The sequence below is a fragment of the Apteryx mantelli genome, chromosome 12 (genome assembly GCF_036417845.1).
Source record: "Apteryx mantelli isolate bAptMan1 chromosome 12, bAptMan1.hap1, whole genome shotgun sequence".
Lineage (NCBI taxonomy): Eukaryota > Metazoa > Chordata > Aves > Apterygiformes > Apterygidae > Apteryx > Apteryx mantelli.
In genome coordinates, this window is record NC_089989.1 from 7,723,610 (window position 1) to 7,737,284 (window position 13,675).

A 13,675-nucleotide genomic window follows, 5' to 3' on the forward strand; every position below is an offset into this window, starting at 1 on the left:
ACACCATTAAAAAAGTAAATATAACAGAAAAATCATGTATTTCATCTTGCCTCAAAATCTGATAATATCTGGTTATCTGCTTTCATTTCACATAGTAAAACCCATGAGGACTGAAACTTAATAGTGCCCAGATCCACTTATACACACTAATGATAGTATATTGACAGTTAACCTCAGGTCAGCACAATCAAATACTTGTAGAACTGCTTCATCAAATTCTTTTGGACTCACTCACATAATTCTCTCAGGTCAGACTTGCAAACAAATTCAGCATTTTCATTATTTCTGAATGCCAGGCTGCACTGCCTTTTATGTATTAGTCATAAAAGAGCTTTTTATATTATGTACATCTTTAATGAATCCTTGATACATTCATGAAAGTAAGCATTTAAAAATAAGAAACCTTGATTCTAGTATACCATCTGATTTCTAAGGTCCTATATACTGGTGACAGAAATGGGAAGCAACCTAGTAGCCTATTTCTGAAAATAATGTCATTACTTTATCATTCATTTATGGCTTCTTCACCTTTAATATCTATTGGTTGCAATAAATTGTATTCTTGTATCTGGCACACATGCAAAAAGGTTTGCCAACCCACAGAAAAGTGTTCTTCAATAACTGGCTTCAAGCAGATATAGAAAAATCAATCTGGGGCTATCCTTTTCACATGCACCTACTCTTACAGCTAGCTTCAGGAAGAGCAGCTAAAACACAGCAAAGACCCATTTATACCATAATAATAATGATTTCAGGGAAGATTATTTGCTTTCCATTTATGTAACTGCCACAGCTCAGTGCCTGCAAAGAGAGACTGTGGCTGTCACCATCTTTTCCCTGTGCTATGCTGTACCGTTTCTGAACTTGAGTTCTAACATGTCAAGGAATGATAAACAGAGCAAAAAGACCTCCATTACTTATTGTCCTACTAGTTTATAGTTAAAGGCATCTTTTCCCAAATAGATGGTTCTAATAACATTCCTAACTCTGCCTATTAATTGTTTTCTTTCTTCCTGCTTCCTAACAACAGTTTTCAGGCAAAATTAAGTGGCTAGTGATACCTACACAGCTCTACTGGCCAGAGCACTCATTCAACTAATTAGCAAACAATTCTGTTAAGATGAAACAGGATATATCTTATTCTGGTTCAGCTGAGCTGCCTATATAGTAGTTACAATAGAAGAAGCAGAGAAGCTAACTTTCATTATTACAATTACACACTGAATAAAACGAGCAAGGTCATCTGATTTTTAAATGTAAACACTTACCTATTCTCAAAAGTAACTAATCCATACATCTTTCCCTAGAACAGCAAAAACTCTTTAGTAAATGATGTGCTTTAAAAATATTTTTGTTATCAATTTTCAAACCTTGCATTCCTAAAATTTGCCTGTATTTGAACATTGTTCTAAACTATTTCAGTTTCTGTATTTGCTGTAAACTCTGCCATATCTATCATTGCTTGCATAGACTGCCCCTTAGTCCTTTCCCTTCTGCAAGCTAGAGGCAGTAACATCAGGTCCCTGTCCTTCACCTTGGTATTTGCTAACAAGTGCCAGACTTTGTTCATGTTTAGGACTGACCACTACTAACCCACTTCCTTCCATAAGGCTTTAGAGCTCAAGGCTCTGAATTATACAAACTATTACCACTCACAGATTTATAATGTTTTGATCAACACATTTGAATATGACAAAAGTGAATCAAGAGCACCTTACCATTATTGTTCCTCCTGTTTGGGTTCGCAGAGGTTTCAAAACCTTTCTCTGAACAAGGAAATTGGGAAGAAAGAGAACTGGTGGAATTTCTGTAATTGTAGCCACAACAAATGACCACTATGAGGAGGAGGAGAAAAAAGGGTTCTGATTAATGATGACATTAAAATTCATCATCAATACTTTTTACCTAAAAGGAGCTCACAGGGCTTTTTTATACAGATCTCAGAGCTCAGACTTATATTTTCAGATGCAAGTGACCACAGATATCGTTATTACTAACCTCCAGATAGGTTCTTCCTCAAGATGCAATTATGAGAATCATCACTTCTAATCAAAACACCATCACTATGCTTTTGGAATTTTATATCAAATGCTGGTAAATCAGTAGTTTTTCAGTAAGCTCCCTTAAAAAAAACAAAAAACCCAAACTAATAGCCCTTAGGCTGGGAGAAAGAATTGCAGTGTCTTTCAGTGGTGTTAATAGTAATCTGTACTTATATATCATTCAAATCTAATATATTTTTCCAGTGCTGAATCAAAAGAATATATCAAGGAGAAAGGAAAAAAAAACTGAACTAAGAAGTTCAAATACTTAAGTGACCATATAGTGTAAGCTTTAGCATGGAGAACTGATTAGAATTTATTTAGCATATTACAGACTCCTAGAATACGTTTCAAGGAAGTCTTTTGTTAAGCAGTCATATCATCAAAAAAAATGAATTGAAGGTTGGAACAGAAAAAATTTGCAATATGTAAATGCTTTTATTGAAAACACATGTAGATTACTTCAGAGAACTTCTACTAACATTGCTACCAGTGATAAAACATCTAAATATATTTCACAGCCTAAGTCACAAGCAAGACTATATACCTCTTCTGCAGTTCAAATTGTTACCAATACTAAAACATTCAGGTACTAAGTATTATGAATTGAAAACCCTGTACAAAGATTTTGAATGGATCCCACTTTCTTCAGTATTAGGAAATTTCAACTGATTCTGCATATTCTGTAGCCTGATTATTGTTAGCTGTATGTTTACAAATTATAGGACATTTGAGTGGTCAGTTTAACCAAAGACAATGATATGCCAATTTCAGGGTTTTCTGATATTCAAAAAAAACTTAAGCTACTTTGACTGCACAGTTATCAATCCCTCAACTACTACATAGTATTTGAACTAGCAGGGTGGTGGAAAGGTGGCATTATAAATAAGATTATGCACTATGTATAATTTGTCAGCAGTTCAGTTTAAGCTCTTAATACTCTTATATTTGTAAAACATTTTGTTATATCACCTCTCCACCACTCACGAAGTACTTTAGTTATTTTGTAATATAGTCAAATGTGATAAAATCATTTTGCATGATATTTTAGCTTTTAAACAAATATAACAAGCTAGATTCCATCCTATTGCTCTAAAATGGAATTGCAAGAGTTCATATTTGGTTCAAAATAAATTTTGATGTCCAGTGTGAAAGATCAGGAAATTTCAGAAAGTTGAAACAGGGAGTTAATTTTTATTAATCCCAAAAGGAAGAAATGGTAGCAATAAAAACTCAAGTCCGTAAGTATCCTGTTGCAGATCTTCAAAAGCAATGCAAGACCTTCATGCATGGTATGAGTAAAGAGCAAGCAAAGCTTTATTCACAGTTGAGGACATTTACAGAAGTGTTCTGAGTAAAGTCACTGCTTTGGACATAGGTTAAGTCTTTTACTGTGTTCATGTAATTCTTAATATATGGGGAGGAAGTCATCCGACTAAGGAAAGTCTTGGGATTCAGGAACACAGCTACACACTTTCATGAAAATACTTCTTGAAAAGGGTTAAAAGGTTTAAAACCCCTTTACACTTTAATTTTAAAAATCACTATTTTTCGCATTCAAATTGTGTATATCATAGCAGAATATCAGTTACTATATCTTTTGGGAGATATTTGCTCTCACTCAGCCATTATCAATTTATTGATTCTCTAATAAAGTACTTGTAGACATGCATCTATAACTTAACCAAAATTACAACCAGTTCTGGATTCATACAACAGTAATTATATACAAACATCATAGTCAATAGTGTGCCTTCATTTATTTTTTCTGGCTATTAACTCCATTTAACCCATTTTCTTTATTTTTATCATAAGAATTTTTTAATGCCTTCCTGTGTTTCAGATAAGTTACTAAATATATGAATTTAAGTCTCCAGTTTTTCAAAATTTCACTCCCTCTTCTCTTCAAGAGAAGAAAGCAGTCAGGTTAACCATTAACTTTTTTTTTTTTTTTTTTTTTAAGTAACACCTCCCCTCCCCCAAATTAACCACTAGGCAGCATCATTAACCTTGACTAAGTATAATACTGTATCAAGATGTTACATCAAAAAACCCCCAAAACTTCAGAAATATTAATTTTCCTAACTTAAGCCCAAATTCTATAACAACATCTAAGTTCAGGTTCAATAATGAGTAATTTCTTGAATCTTAATACAGCTACCTATATAAAGTCAAACTTACAAAGGTATTACTTGGCAGAACTTAATTTGAAGTATATTATTATTAACTTTAGTTCCCTTAACAATAAAAACTCCTTCTTAGTAAGGTTAAATCATTTTCCAAACTGTATATATGGCAGTAAGTACTCAAGAACTAAAAGTTAAACTGAAAAATAAAGTATTAGAAAGACAAAGTAATTGCTTTTATGATGATACATCCTTGAATAATACAAACACATGAATGATCAAACCCAAAGTTTGATGTATTGCCTTTAATGTTATGCATTTGTTGCATTCCAGAATTTTAAAATAGCCAAGTCAAATAGAATTACGGAATTTTGTTCTTTAACATCTGAATTTAAATTGTGTTTAAATCTTTGATAATTTTCTGTAGCAAGTTCCAGCTTCAAGGGAAAATTCACAGAACCAACACCAAGCCACTAATGTGATGCTATATTTAGAAGCTCACTGGGGAGCAAGCTACTTACGTCCATCTTCAGCAGATAAAGAAAGCAAGTTTAACTTGAATTAACACAAGATAAAAATCTTAAAGATGACATGGAAGTTTAACTTTCACAAAAGTCTCCAGGTCAAGGTAAGAACACACTAACAACAACAACAGGGTACTGCACTGCTATGATCTAATGATAGCCAGGTGTTAATCCCAGGAAAACCAAATAGCAAGAGGTTTAACAGATACTTTAGCTGTAACGAATGCTCTGCAGCATTCCCTACACAGCAATGCTGCAGAATGCACAGTAGTGCAAGTACTTAAATCTGCCAGATTTTGTTACTTGTAACTGCGTATCCTTGTTCAATTTTTTTCTCCACACACATTCAAGAATCCTTACTGTTAAAAATAACATTTTTGTACATTTCTACAGTTCTTAATCTGATACATTAACATTTGCATGGAAATTCAGGTGGAAAAAAAAGCCATTTTTTTGATCTCAAGAAAGTTTACAGAAAACCACTGAACTGCACAAAACTTTCATCAATGAAGTTTGGAAAAAAAAAAGAAAAAGCAAGGAAAAGCACAATAATGTAGGAAGCAAACAGACAGTGGATGACAGCCTGAAAAACACGAGCTGAGGAACTGGACAGGGGAATATTAAGGACTTCTGAAAGTGCTCATTTTATCCAGATCAAAACCACATGTTTTTAGTTACCATGTCTATGGCCAACTAAAACAACGCACACAGCCCAAAATTCATTCTGCGCTGCTCGGTTGGATACCTCAAACAGCCGGAAATATCACAGGCTGAAAGGATTATTTTTATCAGCCTACTTCTGCTGCGTTAATTCTCCAGTGTCCTACAGCCCTTGCTAAATACACCACCTGTGGCAAGTTCACCATGTGACAAACAGGCAAGCACCTCTTGTCACATGGCAGATGCACTTGCATGATAGTGCAGGAGGAGTCAAAGCTTACTAATTTTTAACTTTTTTTTTTAAACTAAAACTTGTATAATTCAGAAATATATAAAACAGTGATCAGCTGAGTTTACAAGTTTTAATCGCCTCTGTCACTTCCAGCAAAGCATATTCTGCATAACACTGACACACAAGCATGTTCCATGTCATTTGCATTTCAGTATTCCCTCACATGTATCATAAAACACCTGACAAAAATGATTCACATGTAAGACCCATATCCTCTGAAACTTCTAGGTTTTATTTATTTGCCTGTCTCCTTCCAAAATTTCAGAATGCTTATATGCAGAAAATTCATTATCTTACGTAACACTAGAACAAAACAATGAATGGAAAAGTACTGCAGGAAATTGTACAGAATTCATTGTTACCATAGGGACCTACACTCTTCAAAGGTAATCGGGGAAGGGGAGAAATCACCTTAGTTCAAAGGTCAAATTTTGTTGCAAAGACCACTCATGTCACCTTATGCAGGGCAACAGAGAGACCCTTCCTCCTAATACAGAACTAAATTTGCAGTATTGCTTGATCTACTTTCTGCCTACAGTTTTGTTTCTCTTCAACCAATCCTCATCCTATCTTTAGGTCAGTTTCTTCAGCTACTGATAACACACTAAACGCCGCCTCCTCCTCTCCCAAATGGGAATGGAGGTTTCCTAGCAAATTCATGCCCAAATTGTAAATGAAGAATACTCAAGTGATCCATTATTTTAAGAGACCTAGGCATTCCCAGAAATACAAACACCTTTGTAGCATTCAGAGATGTGATAACAGAAAACTGCAAATTTGTCTCAATTAAAAAATTAGCACAGTAGATTTTGGATAAGGCACTATAGAGGATATCCTGGGTGTTTTCATGTTCATTCAGAGTACTTTTCATTTGCAGCTAAGCACTTATCTTTATTGCTTGGCAGGAATTCTCTGGCACGACAAATATGACATCTTCCTATTTCTACAGTTGCAGGAAACATTCTCACAAGAAAAGAATGGACCAGAGATATAAACCCAAATGCACGAGACACTACTGTTTATAAACACCAAGACAGAATTTATACAGACAATTCTCTGTAAAGATGTCCTGTATGTACTAAAAATATTATCATGGTGCTTCAAACTTGAGCTATGCACATTACATCTTATTTCTTTGCTTCATGAAGGAATTCAATAAAAAGATGTAGGTGGTTCTATGGAATCAAAAGCTCAATAGCATGCATAGCTGTAATAAGATCAAATCTAATGATGCATAAAATTTCAAGTGAGTTTATAGCAAAGAATGAACAAGCGCAAGAGCACGAAAAAGGAAGAAAAGTGAACAAAATATCACACAAAGAATAGACCCCTTATACAAAAAAATAAAGCATTCCAGAAATAGCAATACAAGCATTCTTTCACTGTTCAAGGGCAAAGATGGTTCTCAAGAAAGTCTTCTTCTGAATGATGAAAAGCAAGATTATTTTTAATACAAATCTCTTCTCTACCCTCCAAGTAACAAGTCATCAAGTACAAATGATGTCATCAACACTCATCTACTATCCAATTCCATCTACAGGTGACTGAATATATTTTCAGAGAGATCTCACATAAATGTAATTTTAAAATGTAAACATGTTAAGTTTAACAAACAGATGCTTCATTTAGAAATGTCCAGTGTGTTCTTTATTCATTGTTAATATGTAAACCAATATGAGCTGGTATTGGAAACCTTCACATACAGATAACTTGCAAAATTATAATTAAAGCCTGCCTTACTCTCAAGCCCCTATATTCATCTTTCAACTCTTTTTGTATTCCAGTAATACAGGCAGGGTCTTTAAATATGAAGCCATTACTTTTCCCCACCACACACACAGACTGACAACATAATCCCTGGAGAAATACTCTTATGGATTACTTAAAGCTTGAACCCATAAAGTAATCCTTGCATTTAAAAGTGTTCTTCAATATATATTTTCAATTATAGAACCACACTTCAGAGTAAATCAAAATTTACCCTTTTAAAGGCTAAACCCCTATTGCTAAGGAGACTATTGACTGCATTTCAAACAGTTTTCCTTATATTCATTTAACATTGCTGAAATATCATTTTAGATATATCAACAAAATACAAAAATGGTAGTATAATAAGCAAGATTTCTTCCACGTTAAGTGCTTTCGAAAAAGAATAAGAACGAACAGATCAGACACGTTAAGGTCAGTCCAAATGTAAAGTAAATTCTACTTATTACCTTGAAGTTCTCTCCTCTGGGAAGAGTCCAGCAGTCTTCGTTCATGAAGTTGCTTTGCTAGCTATTATGCAATTTTTAATTTTTACTACACTGTATTATAACATGCAAAAAAGACTCAGTTTTTACTGTGGTGATTGAACATTATTAAATCAAAGGAAAAATTCATGGACTTGACTTTCTGAAAAAATGAATTATCAACTTTATGTTGATTTTAGAATTACAGCACTGTAGCTGAACATTTTTCAGGTTACCTTTGTAACACAGTAGACCCTCTTTTGTTCCCTTCTATAATTTGAATTGCCTACTATTTTTATAATTTTCCTTCAGTATTCTCAACAATGTTGAATTCCAAATATGATGCCATTCTACGGTATGTAAAAGTTGATTCTACAATGAACTTAGTAGGATATCTGTTGTCCTTGACAGTAATTCCAGACAGCCTGCTTGAAAAACACATCGGTAAGTACCGTACCTTTAATTTATTAAGGTAGCGCCTTGTGTGAACAACCAAGAGATCATCTTCAGTAGCTTCTCGTGCCTGTACAATCAAGTCATCTACAACTAGTTTTTCTTCTGAAACAACAAGAGAAATAACAATTGGCATTGTATATCATGGCAGGGTGGAATATGGGAATTTAAACCAAAGATGCTACTTTGCAATTCCTACATCCTAGATGTAAATCACTAACACCATTTTTGTTTACTTAGTTTTTACAAGCTCTCCAAATACATACTCTTTATACATGTAAGATATTAATGTGAACATAAATATTGTTTATGGAAAAAGTTTTCAGAATGCTAACTTCTTATTCAAACTGAAAGACAAGTAGGACAGACAAGAATCACAAGACAATCTAGGGCTTGATGCACTTGGGAAATCTTAGTGCTCATACCAAGAAGTGTTCACCTCCATCCTATAATATGCTTTAAGAAATTCCACAGTTGACATTAGTATTTAATTCCCTAAATCCAAGCAGAGAGAAAAAAAGATTCTAAACAAAATAATTACTAGGATGCTCACGGAATTGAACACAGACTTAATTGGGATATTTAACTCTGACACACCCCTACCTACATTTAATTCAAGAAATACCTATGAGCAGCTATTTTTTTTCCCTCTCAGTGACCAAAAGATAGCTTATTTAAAACGTAGTTTTACAAGAGCAAATTAGGAAATATCCCTCCAAGATTTCTGCATGTGGCAAAGATAATACATTTTAAGGCACACATCTAGTTGTACTTGCCAGAAAATTCTCCAATGTGTGACAAAAAAAAGCAGTGCAGAAAAACATTGTTGCTTTGCATATTATCATGACAAACAACAAATAAGGGTACATCACTGATCTTCCTAGACAAATCTTGATGTTTAATTATTTCAGGACTGTCTAAGACTGTATCTTTCCTATTTTATACTTCCATACTTGAAAAAAATACAACTTATTAACGAGATTTTTTTCTCCTGAAGTGCCATATAAGAACACCTGTAACAATATTTGTTCTGACAAGCTTATGTTCCTCCTGACTGAGACTTGAGAAACATTTCATTCATTCTTGTCAGATAGAAAGTCAAAGTGCCAACAGTGTCATCCTTGGGGAGGGTAAATGTAGAAAGAGATTTTCACCCCTGATTTTCTAGGAAACAATTGGCAACAGCGTAGATCAACTGTTGCCAGTAGTTGCTACAAAGTCAGAGAAGGTTACAAACCAGGAGCTTCCTGGAGTATTTTGTGGGTTCTTCCACCTTTACAAAGCAAGAAGTGAAAAGTGACTGCGGACACAGATTTTCTGTGAAAGACGGAAAGTAAAGAGTGGACACTTCACAAAAGAGCTGGAGGAAAAGCCTTTGCACAGAAAAGGAACAGAAAGGCAAAGGCACCGGGTATTAATTAGGGAAATGGTTGTGGAACCGATGGCTTAATAATTTAAGGCTGTTAGAGGGAAGATGCAAAACCTCAGCAACTGAAGGGACTCTTAAAATTAATCTAAGTGATAAATGAGCTAGCCTGAAGTAGGAAGGGCAGCACTTAACTGCAAAAGATTATCAGTTGAAGGACTACATAGATGGAACAAGCCTGGCTTTGGGACCACCTTTGTCTTGGCAAGAGCAAAAGCATGGTGGGTTTTCTGGATTTTTTTTTTCCCCCTCCAAGCTTGATCAGCAAGCTTAAACTTCAGATGAAGAGATGACAAGATTTTATAGGCATCCTAACCTTGGTTCTTTCATTTATAACTCCTTAAAGTATTTCTGCATGTATCTTTCAATTTGGTTAAGCAACAATGACTGCCATCACAAGGATTTCTGCCTATCATCAGAGGCATCTCAAAGTACTTCACAAACATTACCACAATAACATCCCAACATTGATATGTGTTCATACAAACTGCATTGATCTTTCTGCTTGAGAAAGGCTATTTGCCAGACTGTCTGCAATCTCAGAACTGAGTTATGCTCCACGTTCGTTTTAACACAGCAAGCTAGTCATTAACACTTCTAGTTTTAGAAGTCAAATGGAATGCTCCCTCCCTTGTCACACCAGATATAAAAGCAATGGAAGCACACTGGCTGTATAAGAGTTATACACAGTACTCCCTGCCATTGCAATTCAGGTCTTGCAAGCCAAACCATTTGTAAGCTTGCAGCTAACATTGGAAGAATTTTCCATTCACTTTGACAAAACTGGAGTCTGTGTTCAGTTTCAGGTCCAGGTTTAGTCTTCAAAAGACAGAAGAAAAACTGGAACTGCAAACAGCAGTGATCTTCAAGAGCTAACTTCAATTTTTTTTTTCAGCTGTAGATTAGTGTACGAGGACAATACTTTTGCTATTTACTAGTCATTAAAAAATTGCCAAGCATCCAAATGTGGAGCTCTGGGCTATGCACACAAGGCCCTAGCATTCTGCACCTACCTCACGTTAGGCTTAAAGTCAAGATTGTGGTGCTAACTTTAAAGATAAGTGTGGAAATGGTTCTCAGAAATTCCACATTCCTGTTTCTTGTAAAGCCCAAGCAGTGCAATTCCACACAGTTCATGCTTACATTCAAATCGTAAAGACCAGAAATATTTTAAAGTAGCCTACTGCATTGCTGCATTCATGTTTCTTCATACTCCTTTTTACTCACAGTTTTGTCAAGCTCTGGACCAGAAGGAAGTTAACAAAAACTAGCTACGCTGACTAGTGTTATTCATGCCTCTAGGGAAGGCAAATTGTTTAATGAGCTTACATTTTGAGTCACATTTCAGGAGCTTCATGCCGCACAGACACCATGACTGAGACAAAACCAGAACTGTGGGTTTTATTTAGTACAGTGGGCTAAAACATACATTTTCAAAGGACTGTGAAACAAACCTATTTATTAAAAAGCCCCAGTGTAGAATGTTTGCTCTAACATTAGGCGCTATGTCATCTTTTAAATATTGCATATGCAAGTTCTTCAGCAATGTACAACAGATGACATTGAATTCACCTCAGAAATCCTAACAACTGGTTTAACTTGCTAAGATTTAAGCCTGCAAATATATAAGAATACTAAAGCACTCCAAATATGATAAAAGGGCACAGCTTAAAACTACCAAAGAAGCAATGAAGAAGTACAGTCACTATTATGTTGGCAATTACTAATGCAAGTCTGTAGTAATTACATTAACTTTTGTGCAAATGTTGGTCTAAGAGGTACCTTCTTGTTATTTTACCTTTCAAGAAATCGATTACTTTTCCCCATTTCCCTGCATCAAAAGGATGCAGTTTCTCAAGTCCCATAAATGTGATGTTGTAGTCTGGAGAATATACGATAGGCCAGCATGTTGATGGAACATCCTGATACAACTCAGTTCTGTGAGGCCTTTAAAAACAAAAAATAAACTAGTCACCATTTCCAGCAACTATATATGAAATCTAATTATTTTTAACTTAATTCCAAATTACAAATTTGAAGTTCTTATTGATATCAACTTTATATTAAGAATAGTTCCTGAAGATGCTATGTCCCCTAGTTACTAAAGGGAGCGCTTGCTTGTTGTTTAATTGCTCTTCAGCAGTAGCATCAGGGAGATTATCATATCTCATTTCCAACTACTACAGTTAAACTCTTGAACAAACAAGTAGTAGGGGGAAAAAAGGATAACAGAAGACTGAAGAATGTACATTAATGAATTATATATACTAACTTCATTGCAGAAATGAATGGAAGCATTTGCTTCCCTCCTCCGGCCTTTCCAAGTTCATGAAGCAGTAACTATCTTGCAACATACATCCAGTTTTTCAGTCAACATAACCTTAAATAGACTCACAGACTACACTCACGTTTTAAAGTCTGTATCTAAACACAGATTCGGAAAAATCACTCTTTCTACATGTGATGCATCTAACAATACAAGATCGAAATGACTTCTGGATCCTTTCTTAGACGCAACAGATTATCTTACAACCAGCTCAGAAAAAGTAATTGGGTTTGTATCTATGTACCACTCAACCACAGTATCATACTCCCAACTCCAGATCTCATGTCCACAACTCCTCTACTAACCAACTATTATTTCTCCCCAAATTTTTATGTTCTCTAAAACTCAATAGCACAGCTAGTTCAGATCCCTCCTTCACAACCCCTTTACAGAACAGGCAAGAAATGCTATGCTATGCATTTAGAAACATACGTATTGTCCGTTCAGCTAAAACATGTGTGCACATTGGTCAACACGCCAGAACGAAGAGTTGATTTTGTGTTCATGTGCCACCTTTCCCACGAGCACTGTTCTCTTTCCTTTGCCCAAAACCCAGTGTTACCAGACTATGCCTGTGGCATCTCTTGCTCTGCAAAACTAAGTTTGCAAAGGCCTCGCAAGTTATTGAGCAAGACAGAAGGGTTCTTTGTCAGGTAAACAATACAAACAAAAACTCCCTTATTTTCAGCCTAAATATGCTCAAAAAAAAAAAGCTTTCTAAAATCCGACTTAAAAACAACAACAAAACACAAAGACACAATTGAAGTTTTTAATCTAAGTCTGCAGCTTTGATTCCCACATAACTCCCACAACAGTTGAGTGAGGCCTCGTTGGATTGTTCTGTTGTCTCACCAAGCAATAAAAAGCAATTTCTGTAAAACGTAAGGAGAAGCCCGAAAACGTTCTACCTGCTCCTGTTAGAAAGGGTCCCCAAGGCTGGAAAAGCTGAGAGGAAGAGACGTGTCACCCCCCCGCGCGGCTCTTGCCCTCCCGGAGCCCACTGGCGGGCGGCCGTGCCCGCCCTGCCCCGAGCACCTGGCCCCCGCCCGGCCCGGCTGCCGCGCAGCCAGCGCGCCTCCCCCTGCCGCCGCCCGGGCTCCCAGCCGCCGCCGCCGCCGCCGCCGCCTCCCCTAACGCAGCCGGGCGGCCCCACCGGCGGGAGGACGCCACCGCCGCGCCGCCCCTCGCGGCGGCACCTGGCGGCCCGGCGCCACCTGCTCCCGGGCGGGCCCAGGGCCGCGGCGGCCCCGCGCCGGGCTCGACACCCGCCTTCCCCGAGAGCCGCCCCGCCGCCCGGCAGAGCGGCGCCTGCGCCCGCGTCGGCACCGCGGTACTCACATCCCCCCGCCTTCCGCCCGCAGCGCTGGCGAGGCCGCGCGGGGCAAGGGGCGCCCCGGCTCCGACAGCCCCAGCGGCGCGGCCCGGCCCCGCCTCGCCGCTCCGCGAGGGCGGAGACACGGAGGGGCCGGCGCGGGGAGGGGGCGGGAGGACGGGAGGACGGGCGGGCGGGCAGCCGAGCGGAGCCGAGCGGAGGCGGGAGCGGAGCCGGCGGCCCCCGGGCCGCGCCGCCTCGCAGGGCCCGACCAGAGGCTCGG

The 13,675-nt window shown here is 37.5% G+C and overlaps 1 protein-coding gene across 5 annotated transcripts in view; it reads right to left on the reverse strand.

Annotated features, from left to right (window-relative positions):
* HDAC11 (histone deacetylase 11) overlaps positions 1 to 13,492 on the reverse strand; it is a 33,780-nt gene extending 20,288 nt beyond the window's left edge. For 3 of the 5 annotated variants that reach the window (XM_013947788.2, XM_067303817.1, XM_067303820.1), the window contains exons 1-4: positions 12,027 to 12,054; positions 11,553 to 11,701; positions 8,333 to 8,433; positions 1,719 to 1,835 (exon numbers count right to left, since the gene is read on the reverse strand). In XM_013947788.2, the coding sequence (XP_013803242.2) occupies positions 1,719 to 1,835; positions 8,333 to 8,433; positions 11,553 to 11,701; positions 12,027 to 12,052 (393 nt within the window). In that variant the 5' untranslated portion in view covers positions 12,053 to 12,054. Of the gene's footprint in view, positions 1 to 1,718; positions 1,836 to 8,332; positions 8,434 to 11,552; positions 11,702 to 12,026; positions 12,055 to 13,418 lie in introns of those variants that run through there. The other 2 variants (XM_067303818.1, XM_067303819.1) reach the window with 2 other exon arrangements.
* Positions 13,493 to 13,675: the final 183 nt, after the last annotated feature.